Source organism: Branchiostoma lanceolatum, chromosome 1, assembly GCF_035083965.1.
Source record: "Branchiostoma lanceolatum isolate klBraLanc5 chromosome 1, klBraLanc5.hap2, whole genome shotgun sequence".
NCBI lineage: Eukaryota > Metazoa > Chordata > Leptocardii > Amphioxiformes > Branchiostomatidae > Branchiostoma > Branchiostoma lanceolatum.
Window position 1 is genome coordinate 9,733,922 of NC_089722.1, and position 17,809 is coordinate 9,751,730.

Sequence of the window (17,809 nt, forward strand, 5' to 3'; positions counted from 1 at the left end):
TTACGTTTCCAGGCTGCTTTAAGATTCCCGTGGAGTATACCAAGTGGACTGACGTGCAGACGATAGTGGCGGTCGTGTTCTCGTGTGTCGGTATCATGGCAACAACCTTCGTGACGACGGTGTTCGTCAGACATCGCGACACGCCAGTGGTCAAGTCTTCAAGCCGAGAGCTCTGTTACATCATCATGATTGGCCTCTACACTAGCTATCTCAGCGCGTTTCCTCTTCTCGCTAAGCCAGATCAAGTCACATGTTACCTACAGAGAATATGTGTAGGTCTGTCTTTCTCTATGTGCTACTCAGCGTTAGTGACCAAGACCAACCGAATAGCCAGAATACTAGCAGGCAGCAAGAAGAAAATCATCACCAGAAAACCGCGCTTCATGAGTGCCACTGCGCAGGTCATGATCTCATTTGCTCTCATCTTCCTGGAAGGCATCATTATCGCCATTACAGTTGTCCTCTACCCTCCCTCCGCGGAGGCGTACTCGCCAAAACCCGGGCAGCTTCGGCTCATCTGCAGCGTCAACACATTCACCATGATCGTCCCACTCAGCTTGGACATGGTCCTCATCATCATGTGTACTTACTACGCCTTCAAGACAAGGAACATTCCTGAGAACTTTAACGAAGCCAAGTTTATCGGGTTCACCATGTACACCACTTGTATCATCTGGCTGGCCTTCGTGCCTTTGTACGTCAGCAGTGATTTTAAAACCATCACCACCTGCATCGCCACTAGTCTCAGCGCTACTGCAACTCTGGGGTGTATGTTCCTGCCTAAGGTAATTACTGTATTCGTGTAACCTTAGTTAACTCTGTATCAAAGTTAAGCTGCAATTTTCAACACAAGTATTTGGACAACTTTTCGACTGATCAACTCCAGTCCTTATCTAGGAATGAGCAATCCACTGACTCTGTGACGTCACGTTATGGAGATAAGACGAATGAGTCGGTGAGAAGTGGGTCAAACGTTGCAAGAAGTCAGTGGCACCCTCAATCTCTGTTAAGGGATGGTTGTAAAGCCCTGATGTATATAGCTTAGTTTTATCCTTTGATATCCTATATCTGCCAAACTAAAACTGTGTGTTTGAGAGATCCCTAGTGCAACACCTTCCAGGTCTGCACATTTCAGATATACAGGATGTATAAATCTAACCTAGAGGAATAAGTAGACCTTACATGCCTTGTTAGAAAATTCTCATTCCTCGGGAAAGCGCTCATGGCATCGAAATTCATTTCGTATCCCCCCATCACCTTTTAGGTCTACATTATTCTGATGAAGCCTGAGCGTAACCAGAGAAGTAACTTCACCACATCGAACGAGGTTCGATGTCACGTGCTGGACAGCCAACCATCATCGCTCCAAGGGGATAAAAACAAGTAAGAGCAGTGGAAAACTCATTGAATATGTGCTGTCAATAGGCTGTCCCCTTGTATTGTATAGTAGTTATACAAGCTAGTTATTTTTGAAGATCATTCCTTCATAAGGAAAGCCACCAATGAGTTTGATGATGTAATATTAGGCGTTCGTACAACTTTGACGATTTTTCCAAGATTTGCCTAACGCTAGACATATAGAATTGATGCCTTAACCAAAACCTTGACTGGACAATAGAACCTTACAGAAAGTCAATAATGCCAGAACCCACTTGTGCTTCCCATGTTTCAAAGTGCAACAGCCAAAGCCCTGTCGGCTGCAGCTGAGAAGGGGGACGGTGCGCGGAAGTTTGCTGCTGTGGGTCGTGCCGTCATGTTGGGACAGTCCAACCGGTCCAGGAAACGGCAGGAGACAATACGAAGGGTCTGACACAACTTAACAATTATCTAATCTTTTAAAACATCTTCATAGAATATCTTATAGTTGTTGTTTCATGCCAGTATTTTAATTTCGCGCAAAAAAATTGATGTTTTCCCCAACTCATTACACTTTGTGTCTACCTTTCTTAGGTCCAAGTTCTACGAGAGCTGAGAAAAGCGGAAGAGGAAAACAAAATACGTTTTGGCTCCAGGCTGGACCCCATGACTGCAGATAACCCATTCTTTACCCAGCGGGCATCAATCTGCGAGGCCTCCTTCACCGTACCGACAGGGTTTCCTTCCCAAGACTTCGACAAGAAGAGAGCATCCATCTGCGGAGAGAGCATATCGGTGGGCCACTGGAAGAAGGCGCTTGACAAATTGGAGAAAAAGACGACCGAGACAAACGGGGGGATCCCGACCATTTGTATCACTCCTGATGAAGAGGATGGAACTTCAAAGGGTGACACTATCGAGAGTGATTTGTCTCTTCTTGTCAGTGAGATCAGTACTCAAGACGTCCAGATTCATAGCATGGAGAGTCTGCCCGAGGAGAAGGACATCAACAGCTACGACTGTCTTTCAAGTGAAAAGACTCAAGACAGTAATCATGCTTCACAGCGGATAAGTAACAATGAACAGGATGTCCAACATCGAACTACAGCGAACAAGAAACAGGAAACAACAAGACAGAAGAAAACCCCCAAGTCCCACTCCTTACCTGACATATTCCCATTCAACCAAAAGCGCCTGTCGATTGGGTCAGATACGAAGACTAACCTAAAATCGTTTTTGTCGACCAATGTGCTATCGTCTCTTTCCCGCGAATCCAGTCCCAAATCTGTCACAGACGGATCTGATACAAGTTTTTTAAAGGCCCAAGAATTGAGAGATATTGAGCTAACACCTCTTCGGGAGGATTCACACGAGTCATCCCATCCATATAACAGAATGGGGAAGAAATCCAGGCGCTACGGAAGTGAAGATGCGCTACCTATCCTCCGCAGTCGCTGCAGGAGCATCGGGGAAAAGTTCAAACCTGGACGGCCCAGGGAGCAAAGATCGAAGAGTGACGGCACAGGGCCGTACCAGAGCGAACGGTCGCCGCTATTGAGTCAGGCTATTGCGTTATCTCTGAGATCAATAGGACGGATTGATCGGAAGTCGTCGGAATCATCTGAAGACCAGAGAATACGTCCTTTGGAGATTAGTGGTTTAGGTCATGGGTCTGGATCCGCTGGAATGGCAGAGGACCAGGTTTGACATAGTTGAATCATCATGACCTGGTGTCTTTTTGCACGAGATATTGTTGGGACCAATTAAGGTATTTCTCACTTAAGGGGACCGAGGAAGATGGAAGGTAAAGAATAGTTTTATTAATTATTTCCTAAGATAAGGAGGGGTGTGAATCTATGCGTACGTGTTTTATTTTTAATCATTTTTGGTCGAGTTAGCCTCTGCATGTGATCTGAAAGCAGACCTTGTTCAGGTATCGGTGTACCAAAAACACCAATAGGGAGTAACGTTATTGTTTACTATATGTTGGGACGTAACATTTACGTGATGTTACAAGGTAAGAGGAAATGAAACACAACAGGCGCATTGTCAACATTGCTGACACATATTGTGAAGCTATGATCTACATGAAACTCTGACATTCTGGGCGCAATAACAGTGATCAAAAGTGAAAAACGTATCATACAAAATTATAGAGTCTAGTTTTGTTATGTCTTTGATAAGCTACGTGATTGGTACTGTATGTGAAATCTCTCCTGATGTCGTATATCAAAGAAAAAATGTGTAACAAGACCTTGAACTAAAGGAACATTGCTACTTCACGGAAACGCTAGCTAGAAATCAGTCATTTTGTAATATGTTATTTTGTGTATGGTGAAGATAATGCTTCAGATAGTTCTGTCTGAGACAAACGTATACAGCACACTTGATGTACAGATTTTAGAGATGTTCTATAGTTTTGTCAAAGATCAACGTTAATACTGACATTATTACCCTCCTGTTCAGAATTCTTATGGTGTCTTAGTTGAGACGTGTTCTGGTAATGTTCAACTGTTTCAGGTATACCTGTAGTCAAAAACTGATAAGCAAGTGTATGCAGTATAGCATTTAACAACTTTTTTTCTTGCTTAGTCTTCTTTAACTGAACACTATAATTCTATACCTGATAAGATAAATTTGGTACAGACATCCAAGCTGAACTGGTTTCGCTTCGGCATGGGCAGCCATGGTGCTAGTATCAAGTTTACAAGTCTAAAAGATGAACCACATTCCACATCATATGATTATGACATGGTAACCATTTGTATATTTTTCGAACAAATGCAATTTACATCGGTGATCACAGTTGCATATCTTTGCTTATCAGGGTTTGACAGACAACACGTGTTGTGCGTAGCTCCAGACAATTTTGAATGGTCTGTTAAGTACTAATGACGACAGCTGAGGTAGTCTTTTGTGGACTAGAGGTACATGTATGTGGTAAAACAGTACACACTTAAACGTGGTTCTTTGCACCAAAAAACTGCACTGCCTGTCTACTCTCTCTACATGCGAACAACAACTGTAGAATGAAAAGAGAAATTTGGAGAAAAGCTAACTTTAGGTACTCCTGTTTAAGGGCTACGTTATCATTGCTTTTGCCGAAGACATGTCTAAATATCGGTAACAAGAAGACATTGGGCGTCCTCAGCGTACTAGGTTTGTGATAAGATATGTGTTGGTCTCAGTAAAAGAAGAATTAAAGGTGAAGTAGAAATGTGAGGCAGTGTCCTGCCACCTACATGTAACCACTGGCAGTGCAGGTTTTGGTCACGTGCCAAACACATAGAATAAACTTATTTTTGTGTCGAACAACTTTGTGTACATTGTGTTGTTTTTTTTGCAATCGACAAATACATTTCTGAATGTCACCCTTACAAACGAATTCGACGTACTACGACAAATCAGCTATTGGTGACGAACAAAACTTAGTTCCAATTTCAGACCAAATCAACTTCAATCCGATTGACCTTCGGCTTTTGGTTAGTACCTCAAGGAGAATATAGGACTAAAAGATTAGGGCAATTAAAGAACTGACGTAAATTCTACATTGCTGACAATAACAGACAATATTGATACAATGATATCATACTCATGAGAACCAAATACTATCTCAAGACTTAAAGAATATTTACACTCTTGACAAAAGTTAAGTGAGAAAGTTTACATGAAAGATTGGGTACATGACATTCTAACATCAATATTCTCGTATCTTGGTTTATGCAGTGGGTGCATTTTTGTCGGCATCAAAGTTGTATTATTTGTATCACCTTTTTGGATGGATGGCGTTTATTCACTGATCCTGGTAGACGGCAGGCTGAAAATGTCCGTGGCGGCAGTCTCCACCCTCTTCAGGGAGGGATCAGCCGAGGAGGCAGGGCTGAAACTGAGCGGTGGCCGCGGGTAGGGCGTCGTGCAGCGTCCGTTATAAACCTGCCAATCAATCAATCAATCAATTAATCAATCAATTAATCAGTCAGTTACTAAGATGATTTAAACAATGCCATTTCAGCAGTTGAATATGATGTAGAAATTGAAAAAAAAGCAGTGACTAGATATACATGTATAAGCGCTTTCGTAGATTCGAGTACGCATTACCAGTGTCAAAGGTCAAGGCCCTTGGCTCGACATCGTCGCGGTTTGCACATTGCCATATTTTGTTTACGTCTCAGGAGCCTACAACTTTGACACAGCACATGCGTACTCGAATTACGAAAGCGCTTCATACTGCACTATGTAATAAAAGCATCCTTGCTTGCTTTGGTATTTGTTATAAAATATGGAAAACAGTAATGTCTATATCTTACTCCGGATCCAGTCACACCAACCCTGGAGGCGGATTTGCCCTTGTAAACAGCGTAGATCTTCGGGCCGAAGAAACAGATCAGAGCCGAGGTGTCGTTCACCATCAGGACTCCTGCGTGACAAATAGTCCTGCGGGGGAAACATAGTGCATCATACATACAACCTGGCAATGAATGTGACATGACAGCTGGTTACGTTAATTCTTTGACAAAACTGCCGCGAGGGAAGAAGGTACGATCGACCGTGAACACGGAGGCAGATCCGTTAATCATTGACACAAGCGCGGGGGGAACTGACGGATCATCCTGGGGGCAGGATGACTTTTAGATACGACAAGAATAAACAATGATTACAGAGTTCTACACGACAGTTGTGGCATGTATGATCAGCAGTACTCATGAGGCTACGGTGGTGTCATTCGAAAGGTCTAAATACTGTAGAATTTGCTCAGAATAAGCTTATACATATATAAGGATATAGGAGCTATAATCAATTGCTTTGCCACATTGCCATAACATATAGTATGACATTTATCCAAACGATGAGGGAAGGCTGAGCCTCCCTGGCGTAGCCTGGGTTTAAGGACATATCCTGCTCAAAAGGCGGTAGGCCTCGGAATTGTCGTTGAATTGTCCGCGTGCCCGGGTTGGTGCCTAAGTTCAGTCCCTTGCTCAACAACAGTTCCGAGGCCTATCGCCCATGCTCAGGTGGAGTGAACCATTTCTTACCTGTTGATGGGTGTGGACACAGAGAAGTAGATTGCGATGAACGCCACCCACAGAACTACAGTCGTGTACACCTGGTGGTGATGGGATATATACATTCATTGTGTCGCATCAGTCATGTAACCTTGCATGCACACAAAGAACGTTGCAAAAAAGCATAAGAATCGACATGATCTTGATGAGATTAGATATTTCAAGCAAATACATAATGTTTACCTTCACACGGTCTAGCCAAACAGACTACTGCTCTGTTTATTCTTATCAAACATATTCACATACATGTATATGGGGACCAGCCCCTCCAGCATTTGCTACATTATGTAATCGAACACCACAGGGTGTGTCTGCTACTTTACCAGTAGCTATGCATGGTGACCAGTCGTCTGGTTCAGGTCATTGATCAGGTTATTCCTTTGGTGAAGAAGAAGAGGAAGTAACGTGATAAAATCAATACGTTTACCTTCCATAATATAAAGGCTAATCCTAAGTGTGGTGAAGACAAGTTGTATTCAGTTAAGCGGGCTATTTTGCCCCCCCCCCCCCACATTCCCATAGTAAATCATATGAAGCAAAGCAACCTGGAAACTGATGAATCGTGACTCGTTGTAGCAGGCGGGGAGACTGCGTGTTTTGAAGGCGTAGTAGGCGCACAGGAGGATGATGACCAGGTTGTACAAGATAGAGGCCACCACCTCGTGCAAGTTGTTGTCACGACTGGTGGAAACACAATCAATCAGACTTAACATGCAAATAACACGACAAACAAACAAACAAAAACAAAGACTGATATCAACGTTCCAACGGAGGCAATACAAATTATATCACGAGTATACGATGTATAAAACATGCTTTTCTATTGATTATTCCTCCCCCAATAAAAAAACAAAAGATAACTCTGAATCGTTAGTTTTTTAAAGACCTTAACAGCAATGTTGACTGTGCTTACGTCAGACAGGCCAACTGTACTCCTCGCTCGTCGCCACTTCCGGTTGGCACGGACATGACCTTTGTCGGGGTCAGGATCAGGTTGACGGACGTCAAAAGAAGCTGGACACAACATGGTATACAGTCAATATGGTAAATCACTGAATAGAGATACTCTTTGTACACAACCGTTTTATTCAACCAAAGTTTCGATAACCGACTGTCACCTTCCTCAGGGCAATTCTTACTGGTTCACTATGCACTGCAGCTATAGGTGTCGCTGCTTACAGATGCGAAAAGACACCGCATTAATAGACCGATCCCAAGGCCACGCCCCCTGTTCGATTTCGAACACCTCCGTCAAAAACAGGGTTTGACGGACCAAACATGGCCGCCGTGGCTAAGTTGAAAATAATGCCACTGACTTCGGTTTAGCTTTTGTGGCACTGAAACCCTTTCAGAGCGGGCCAAATAAGAATGCTATGTCTTCTTTGTTGAAGGGTGTATCCACCGGGTAGAGTTGTTTAAGAAGGGGGTAGGTGTAGTTGCGGTGAGAGCGTAATATTTTCGGTCAATGTTAAAGCGGTATGCGCCGCATAGTTTTCCCTTGTCGGTTGGCATCAGCGCCCAGTTTCTGACAAGCAGCCGATGCACGTGTAAAACAAGGTTCATATATCTGTGACAGGGTTCCCACTGTATTGACTGCATGCATAACAGCTGCATAGTATTTAGTAACTAAGAATTAAAATGCATCCTTTTACTTCCCTGTTCACTTTCACGTTAACCAGTTTCACACACCACCAGTAACTGAAGAGACGAAACGCTGCGCTAGCGGACTTTGTAGTAGTCAGCATGTGGCACAAGCTTCCTCTCCTTGAGTGCCCGATCTATTTTCTTTTTAAATTCGCTTTGGTTCTAAGCATGCATTCAACCAATACAGCGGAAAACCTGTCCCAGATATACGTACCCTGCTTTACACGTGCCATTTCTGCCCCGCCAACGCTGTTTTTGACGGAGGTGCTCTGAATAGAACAAGGAGTTCTATGGGTCTTCTATTCGTTCGATATGGTGTTCGACAGGATCGGTCTATTGAATATCTCTTTACACATGCACTTACTTTATTTTTGGGACCGTATCTGTATACATGTAATTTCGCAGTGTACGAAGAGCCATTAACGAATCCGCCCACCATTCGAGACCCAAAAATATATTTCCCAAATTCCCAATATTCCCAATTCAAAGCGAATTTTATTTACCAATTTTCCATACTATGGCTGACGGGGACGCTTAATTTTACTCAGTTTGGGATACCAGAAAGAATGCTTGGCTTACAGATTTTTCTACGGATATTTGTACCAACAGATGCATAGGGAAAACTGGATTTACTGTGAGAACTAATACTTTTGTTTCCTAAGGGATGTTCAACATTAGCTTCACGTAATATTACCGATCGTTACCTCCACGGTGTTTCTGTTAGCAACTATTTGACTTCTACTTATGAAAGCCGCAGAGTGATGGATTTGGTGATTATGGATTGAGTATTATTCCTAAGTTATTAAATTCCGTGATCCGGTGAGTTAGCCGAATGGCCATGAGACCACCCGGGCGAGTCATGACGTCAGCTCAAATCGTTTGGGCAGTAGAGAGTAACAGGAGAGGGATCTCCGCGTGAACTGGGAGCGATTAACCAATAGCAGAGCATTAAGGCGTTAAATGGGTTCAAAACCTTGACAGATAACGGTAGGATAGACCAATACAAATCAGTGTAAGAAACTATCGTATTTCACTCACCACTCCTTTCCACTGACGTAAATCGTAAATGTTGCGAAACAATCATAAAGTGTTTCTTTAGTGTTCCAATACTTAACATTACCTGAGAGTAAATTTGACAAAACCCTAGACCGATGGTGATGACATTTACTCTGAAAAGATTGTGCAGTACGTTATGTAAAGTCTACAGCGTTGAAACACTTTATTAATTTTCTTTCCCCTCCTGAGTGATCTGTGTGAAGTTGCATTGTGTTATGTGATGTTGTTCTAAGATTTTTGCATGCAGAACGCCTTTTATCAAAGTCGTCTGCACCCCTGCGTCATTCTTGGCAGATCCGCAATCTGACAAGGATGCATGTACACAAACACTTATCAGGTACCATTAGTATTGCAGACCAGGAATTGCAATTCTTCACACTAACGTGCTCCACACTTGCTCCACGTCAGCAGTGGCAGTACATCGATTAACTCCAGCGGCTTACTAACAAAGCCTAAGGGGGGGGGGGGAGGTGGGGATAACATATTCTGAGAAAAAGTCTTAGTTTACCTGCATGAGGACGAGCAGCACACTGATAAACACCTGAGCGTGAGAGCCGATGAACCTCGGCTTGACTACAGATGTGCTGGCCCCACTGAAGATTCGGTACACCTGTAACAGACATAGCAGACTTCATCACTGCCTATTCAAAGATCGATTTCTACAGAATATGCAGATCGGAAGACATACAACGTTGTCTACATCAAGACGGGAAGCAGAAGACAAAACACAAGACTTATCTTAGCCTGGAATCCAGTTTTGCTAGTCCGTTATAATTACGACCGTTGGATCCGGACTAAAGCTAACAAGACTGGGTTCTAAACTAGCCTTGTTTATCTTGCTTGACAATAATGTTTTACTTTACAAGAAGGTCGAAGGTCAGTATAGAATATAGTATTATGATGAAGGGAAATAGTACGGAATACTACCAATACATTTGGCCAGCCTATTCTACCTCTTTGAGTTTGGTGAGAAGGGGTGTGTAGACGAGAGTTGACCTGGTTGAGTTTGTTGGGGAGCGATGCGTAGATGAGAGTTTACCTGGTTGAGTTTGGTGAGAAGGGGTGCCTAGATGGCTTACCTGGTTGAGTTTGGTGAGAAGGGGTGCCTAGATGGCTTACCTGGTTGAGTTTGGTGAGAAGGGGTGCCTAGATGGCTTACCTGGTTGAGTTTGGTGAGAAGAGGTGCGTAGATGACTTACCTGGTTGAGTTTGGTGAGAAGAGGTGCGTAGATGACTTACCTAGGTTGAGTTTGGTAAGAAGGGGTGCCTAGATGGCTTACCTGGTTGAGTTTGGTGAGAAGGGGTGTGTAGTCGAGAGTTGACCTGGTTGAGTTTGTTGGGGAGCGATGCGTAGATGAGAGTTTACCTGGTTGAGTTTGGTGAAAAGGGGTGCCTAGATGGCTTACCTGGTTGAGTTTGGTGAGAAGGGGTGCCTAGATGGCTTACCTGGTTGAGTTTGGTGAGAAGAGGTGCGTAGATGACTTACCTGGTTGAGTTTGGTGAGAAGAGGTGCGTAGATGACTTACCTAGGTTGAGTTTGGTAAGAAGGGGTGCCTAGATGGCTTACCTGGTTGAGTTTGGTGAGAAGGGGTGTGTAGTCGAGAGTTGACCTGGTTGAGTTTGTTGGGGAGCGATGCGTAGATGAGAGTTTACCTGGTTGAGTTTGGTGAGAAGGGGTGCCTAGATGGCTTACCTGGTTGAGTTTGGTGAGAAGGGGTGCCTAGATGGCTTACCTGGTTGAGTTTGGTAAGAAGAGGTGCGTAGATGACTTACCTGGTTGAGTTTGGTGAGAAGCGGTGCATAAATGAGTGTGAAGTCTGCCCCAAACATCAGCCTGTTGATGAGGCATGTCACGTAGGTGGGCTTCATGCAGATCACGATGACGTGAGTGTAGCCTTCAAACAGGCCCAGTAGGATCAGCCGACTCAGGTGTTTGTTCGACGCCTGGAAAATGCAGATTCTTTTGTTTTATGGCTACTTTTTGTGACTATGTGTGAGCTTTGGGTGGCGTGTCAAGATATGCGTATGCTGCCGTACATAATGAATGAATGAAGACCTTTAAATTGCACATTTTTGCCACACTGGCCTAAGTACAGGTCACAACAAAACAAAATATGTTGGTAGATATGCTTCTTGATGGAAGACGCCCATAATCAAATGTGTCAACTCACAAATTACACCATAAATTAGATATAAAGCCGCTATTGGTAATGGTTGTAGACAATGGCTGAATGATGTTCAAGAATGCATGAGTGCTGCTCATCATAGATGTCACGTTTTTCCTTACGTGCTTGTCATCATGATTGTAAACTCAGAGATCATTTCATAAGATGCTTTAATTAAGACGTGCACAGCATTCAGACTCGCCTTGACGAGCGGGTGCTCGTGGTGCGTGAGGAAGATGAAGAAGGCGGCAAGGGTGCAGATGACGCCCCCTAGCGAGATGGCCGTGAGTATCATGCCAGTGAATGAGCTGTGGGTCAGCCACACCGCTGGGATCGTCACGCATTCTGTAAACGGCGATTAAGAAGAAGCGTTAATAATTCACGCTAATATAGTGGTAGTAAAACAACTGCTGAATGGGACGTTAGAGTTAAGTGACAAAGCGTCACTAAACTGTAAATGCAGAAAAGTTCGCGGTGGTTTTATGTTTGCAGTTTTCACAGTAAACTCTTTACCGCAAACTTAAAACCACCGCGAAAAGCCGTTCCATTGTGTAACTGTAGCGCTAGTATAATTCTTTCAAACGAGAACTCAAAACCACCACGAACACTCCAGTTTCTCCCTCCCGCGAAATTATATCCCCGCGAACATTTCTGCATTTACAGTATACCACAGATAAATCTGACATACAAGAACGTCATTTACTTACCGTTAGCCTCCACAGTCTCCAAAAGCGAACACTGGACGCAGCAGGTCCCGTTGACCACAACGTGGTTGTCCGGACACGGGACGCAGTCCCAGCAGCACGGGTTGAGCCGCTGGACCCGCTGCCGGTCTGCGGGACAAGGCTCGCTGCACACCGACCTCGGAACCTCGGCGTGGCACGAACCTTCGCTCTCTACGTCTGGTAATAATGAGAATGAAGTTTATTGCATATTCATGCTCCACTTGGGCTAAATGCAGCAAGTCAGATACAAGAGAGTAATAGTAAAACTATGCTACGTTTTATCTCTACCTATAGTTTACATGCGTCTTCTCTCTTCTTGAAACATGTGTAGACGAATTTACAGCTTTTCAATCACATTGTGGTCAACTGATGACATTATATATGAGAACATGCCATCCTTTGTTAGGTGTGCATATTTCTGTTCTAGCTGTATGCCATTAATGTAGGCAATGACGATATCAATATTGACTACTTTCTCTACTACCTACCAAGTTACCATTCAATAATATCCGGGGATAAGGATTCTCTGCTCAGCAAACAGGTACGTTATAACAATGCAGATATTTTGGGATCCGATATTTTAATGATCTCTTGATACTGTACATTTTACTTTTATAAAGAGAGCTTACCATGAGGTTTAGGCTTTTGATGCTGGTACGGATATTCCTGGTGTTGTGGATATGTCGGTGCCCGAGTCCAGTTCCAGACGATTTTGTCCAGGTCGACACTGATGGAGCGGTCCAGGGAGTCCCACTTTCCAATGATCACGTGCTCAAAACCGCCGTCCGCTCGCCGCTGGAGGTTCCTGACGTCATACCTGCCCATGACGTCACCGTTAGCGTCGAACTTGACCCGACCGCACGAGCCGTCAAACGTCGTGTTCAGCAGGGTGTCCCTGGGGAATGATGTTGAAAAATTAAAAGCGCAGCAAACGTCTGTGTGGCTATTCATTTTCATCTGTTGATGAATTCAGGTTGATAAATTGTTGTTTTCGTCAGTTAATATTTCAACTACTGACTCAATTTATTTCTACCATTACGACTAGATACTAACTGCTATCAATAAGAATGCCTTGAATCAATTGTGATACATCGTTAGTGAAAAATGTGTTCTATTTGAATATTTATATCTAGGCTGCCCCATTAGACTACCCTCAAACTAGAAGAAATGTCACCAAGTGTGCAGCGACGGTTGGATGGAAATTCGTCGCCTAACGACTGCTGACAAAACTGCAGACTGTAAGGGAATGACCATTTATAAGAAAAATATAATTTTAACCGTTTACCTTAAAGTGACACCCTTGCACGAAGATGCCAGAAGACATTCAACTTTCTGACCACACGCTTTCATCAGGGAGTCAAGCGCATGCGCGTATGCAAATACCGCGTCCCGCACGTAGTGCACAATGGGATCGTCTCTTTCCGCCGCCATGAAGGCGTTGCAGGAATCTGAGGTCAGGTTACAGGTCGTTTTCTCGATCATACCGGCCGCTAGGGAACAACAACATAAAGTCTGATGAAATGGACGTTGTTTGATTGAATACCACAGGACCAAAAATGATGGTACCCGAATACCAGCAAAGTCCTGTAATATTTACTTTTATACTCTTTGGTAGTAAATCCAACTCTTCATGCAGTGTATTTGTTAGCTATCTTAATGCAAAAGTGATAACCATAACTTTTTAAGAGACAATGAATATCATATTACTGAATCCACAACTCTAACACCCCCATTCCTTAAACCAGGCTGCGAACTCGCTGCGACACCAAAGATTTGACAGATCGCATATCGCTCAACGAATTTCAACGATTAAAACAACATTTTTACGCTTTTTGTGCTTTGTTGTCCCTTTAGGCACACTTTTACATTTTGCATCATATTCCAATTATGAAGTCAAGGGTTACACAAACCCAATCTAGATTCTAAGTCGCAGAGAGGTCGCAGAGAGAGCGCCGTCTAGCGGAATGGGGGGGGGGGGGTGCTAACCAATCATCTCGTCGAGCCATGGGTTGTTCTTGCCGGCGTTGAAAGCCGCGAAGCTCCCTGCACACCTGGCCGGCTGGAAGGTGATGGCACCGAGAGCGGCCATCTCGTTCCCAGACATCTCCTCAGTCGTGGTGCCCCACCCGTCACTCCCCACCCACACAAACTGTCCTGTCGTGTTCAGCCGCAAGGAGGCGCTGAGAAGCATGTTCGTTTCGAATATGGTAGTGAACATGATGACGACCCGCGCCTTGTAAGAGATAGAGACAGAAGACCTTCAAGTGAAAAGGAACCTGACGTGTTGTTTTCAACTCGTTATTGTAAAAGAGAACAGGACATCTCATCTCATCCTTGAAATATCATAAATTAGTTTTTATGATTATTTGTCATGCATTGTCATTACTTGTGAATTTCTAGCAGATTCTGTCAGTGCATTTTCCCATACGGCAATAGACATACAATACATAAAGCAGGACAGGAAATGAGATGACCATACATAACCTATTCTATGACCTTTCTCGGTCCTTTGACCTAACTTCCTGTCACTATCCCTGATGGGCCAAGCTACCTGTGAATTTGAACCCGGGCCAACTCCACTTCCTGCCACCCACCTGAAATGACTTGGAACCCAGGCCAACCCTGGACTAGGGCCAGTGGAAACAAACCTAAGCGCACACCAAGACAAACAAACAAACAAAGGAGGTAACAATGCAATTAGCATGGAAATACAGAAATGACCTACCTCTGGGAAGGACTGCAGTTTCTGGATGACGCCTTCCACGTGCCGATCTGTGGAGCTCCTACAGACCTGCTGGACGGTGGCGATACAGATGTCTGTCTGTTCAATCTCATCCTGTAAGGCACGCATCCCTGCAGACGGAACAATGGAGTCGATAACAATTGTTTATTTGCCTTTAAGCAGCGGTTGCGGTTCCGCTTAGTTTTAACGTCTTTTTAGGCTTTTTTGTCGGTTTTCTATTTTGTCACGGCTTCTTTCGGCCGCCAATACCATTGGAGTCGGCGACCAAATGAACAAAAACAAGACGAAACCCAACCACTGCTTGGAGAGTATTGTTTATTGTTGTAGAAAAAATTGCTCGTCACAGAATTCAATCCACCAAAACTCACCTTCGAACCCGTATCCTCCATCTGAGTACACGAGCGACACGTACGTCCAGTTAAAGTACTGCAGGAGGTCTACAATCGCCGCTGCCTGTTACAGACAGAGTAAAATGTATTCTTTACTAGATAGTTTTTCATTAGCATAGTCTAGTAGCATACACATGTAAGGTTGTACTTTTTCCTTACAAATAGGCAGTTTCCCCAAGCTTACCCAATTGTAGTTGCAAAAAATTCTTTAAAAAAGTCAAACTAATCTAGAGATCCTCGCCCGTCACTTTCAATGTTTTTGAGAGGGTCTTAGATGTTCACCCTTTGAGCAGGAACCTTGTAAAATAAAAAGGTAATTGAGGTGAAGCATATACTTTTTCAAGTAGCTAGTGGTAGTGCAATGCGGCTTCGCTACAGCTCGCGTTTTTGGCCAAGCACACCGGGTCACCCGTACTCTTCTCGATAAGTGTTAACCTTGCACATTATGAAATACTGCAGTGAGTAGCGGAAATTTGGCGATTTGATTTACCTGCAGATTATCAGGTGTCGCTGTGCGAAGGAAGAACGGGTACTGCGTCTTGTCTGACAGCTGATGACTGGTGGAGATGTAGCTGATCATCGGGATCTAGGTAAAGGTAACCTCCACTAACATTTATCCGCCAGATTACATAAATCCACCGCTTTAAAAAAAACGGTATGTTTTAGAGATCTCTGGTGAGGCACCCCCAGGTATGCACAGTATAGATATACAGGAGTGGCATACTGGGGGACGTTGGGTTGGAGATCTGTTTGGATGTATCTTTTCGGCGGAATTAAGTAACCTAATGGAATTATGTTAGTATATGTAATATCTCACAATTAGGCAACAGTTATTAAAATGAAGAAAAAAAATTCTGAAAGTTTGACGTATTGATGCACTAAAACTTCGGGTAATTTGCCCACAATTTGACACAAAAATAATGCCGTCAAATCCACGCGTGACTTACCTGTTGTAACGCGAGAAGGTGCGAGACCAGAATTGATGACGTACTGAATGACGCACCAACCACTCCTACCAGGTTGGAGTATCTGCCGTGGTAATAACACCAAGTTTAGTAATGTCATATGGCTTATTACACGAACTCCGGAGAACGAATGGCAGGTGACTTTGCAGCAATATTTTGATGATTAAAAGTTCACTAGTCTTATGATCTAACATCGTGTAGTGGTTCCTCACATCAAAATGTAATAGAAACAAAATTCTATTGAAGACGATATTTTTTTCAGGTGGTGCTTTGGCTAGAAAGAATTTCTTCATCCTTCCTCCATTTATCAAGAATCCCTGGCATAGATTTCAGTCTTTTAGTTTAGGTTACTTCTTCTCGTAGCCTTCCACTTTTACTTTTACTACTTCTACCCCTATTCAGAGTACGTTTTGTACAGTTTCTTACTTCTGGCAGGATATTTTCCTGTCACAGCGATGATGGATAAAGTTGAGGCTCTGGTTCAGCGCTATGGACTCCCGGGAACAGGTGTCAAAGATGGCGTAGCCTAACGTCACACCGGGGAGGATGCCGGGATTGTTGTTGACGTCATCCACGGCCTGAGCCATGGCCAGTAGGCGCTGGACGCGGGACGGCCCCAGGAGAGAGCCACACTGGTCATAGCCTTTGTACCTTATGGGGACACAAATAGGAAACTAGCTATACACAAAAGACGCAACTCTTCACCTCAACTGTGAGGAAAACATTTGGCAACCTAGCGGCTGATTCAAAAGCCATCAACACTCACAACGACTATTAATGAGTAAATAACCTGTAGCTACTGAGTAGAAAATAAACGTCAATACTCCATACCTATGGATTATGATAGAAATTCCCCCCCCCCCCAAATCGTCACATTAACCTGACTCCTGAATTGCGGGGGAGAGAAACTTCGCTTCTCACATTGATGCCCTATGGTACAAACTTTGGGTCAGCATTAGGTGCCTTTAGGTTTTACGGTGACAATTGGTCGGGACAATAAGCACTGCGGAAAAACTGTTATTTCCATTCAACCCAAGGGTTTGCATAGCATGGACCTTGGATGTAACACTATTTGGAGTAGCACAACAATACAGAATTATATATTAGAGAACTATACAAAGCAATGTTGTTGAAGGCAATCTTTTTCAAATATCAAGGAACCAGTAGTTACTGTACTTACCCGTGGATAGGAAACAGCCCACCGAGGATAACAGTCCCCTCTTTGTAGTAACACACGTACGTCCCTAGAACCGTCGTACAAGACATCAACAGGAGAACTAAATACCAGCTCTGAGACATATCTTCAGCGGATCAGCGGATTCATGGCCAAAAAAGCAACAGTGTGCCCTTTCAACACTGTTATAAGATGATCCAAGAGCCGCTAAGGCCTTCCGTCCAAGCCAGTTGCCCTGCCGATGTGATCGTGCTGTAGTGCGTTACTTGCCCACTGACATATGTGTTCATCATCCGTTTCCTCTTATATAATTGTCTATATTAAAAACGCGTAATCTAAAACCACACATGATATCAACGCAAACAGACTGACGTGTGAGAGTCGATTGGCTGATAAACTATCGCCGCACGGGGGAATGTTGATTGGTGGGACTAATTCTAAGTGTGTGCTCTCCACTACAACGATTTATTGGCTGATAACTCCCACAATTTTCATTCCTCGGTAGACTCGACATATTGCGACTGTATTC

General features: G+C 43.8%; 2 protein-coding genes across 4 annotated transcripts in view; one reads left to right on the top strand and one right to left on the bottom strand.

Annotated features, from left to right (window-relative positions):
* The window catches only part of LOC136432815 (metabotropic glutamate receptor 1-like), a 60,672-nt gene extending 57,293 nt beyond the window's left edge, over window positions 1-3,379 (top strand). For all 3 annotated transcript variants that reach the window (XM_066424332.1, XM_066424342.1, XM_066424350.1), the window contains exons 13-16: window positions 13-785; window positions 1,265-1,383; window positions 1,675-1,804; window positions 1,951-3,379. In XM_066424332.1, the coding sequence (XP_066280429.1) occupies window positions 13-785; window positions 1,265-1,383; window positions 1,675-1,804; window positions 1,951-3,063 (2,135 nt within the window). In that variant the 3' untranslated portion in view covers window positions 3,064-3,379. The remainder of the gene's footprint in view (window positions 1-12; window positions 786-1,264; window positions 1,384-1,674; window positions 1,805-1,950) is intronic.
* A 23-nt stretch (window positions 3,380-3,402) lies between these two features.
* Window positions 3,403-17,794, bottom strand: LOC136436284 (metabotropic glutamate receptor 3-like). The gene is made up of 19 exons (XM_066430135.1): window positions 17,767-17,794; window positions 17,287-17,350; window positions 16,533-16,757; window positions 16,089-16,170; window positions 15,632-15,727; window positions 15,121-15,205; window positions 14,735-14,862; window positions 13,996-14,242; window positions 13,295-13,499; window positions 12,639-12,904; window positions 11,992-12,186; window positions 11,487-11,629; window positions 10,893-11,063; window positions 9,628-9,729; window positions 7,333-7,433; window positions 6,965-7,100; window positions 6,390-6,460; window positions 5,664-5,790; window positions 3,403-5,289 (listed from the first exon to the last, which is right to left on the bottom strand). Exons 1-19 carry the CDS (start codon window positions 17,792-17,794, stop codon window positions 5,146-5,148), a joined length of 2,616 nt encoding a protein of 871 aa, XP_066286232.1. The 3' UTR covers window positions 3,403-5,145.
* Window positions 17,795-17,809: the final 15 nt, after the last annotated feature.

What these genes read in the sequence shown, in the direction of transcription:
- LOC136436284 (XM_066430135.1), bottom strand. Translation starts at nt 17,794, where the DNA reads ATGTCGAGTCTACCGAGGAATGAAAATT. An exon ending in TCTACCGAGGAATGAAAATT is followed by an intron (nt 17,351 to 17,766) that starts GTGGGAGTTATC and finishes CGACGGTTCTAG; the next exon opens with GGACGTACGTGTGTTACTAC. An exon ending in ACGAGCACCCGCTCGTCAAG is followed by an intron (nt 11,064 to 11,486) that starts GCGAGTCTGAAT and finishes TGCATTTTCCAG; the next exon opens with GCGTCGAACAAACACCTGAG.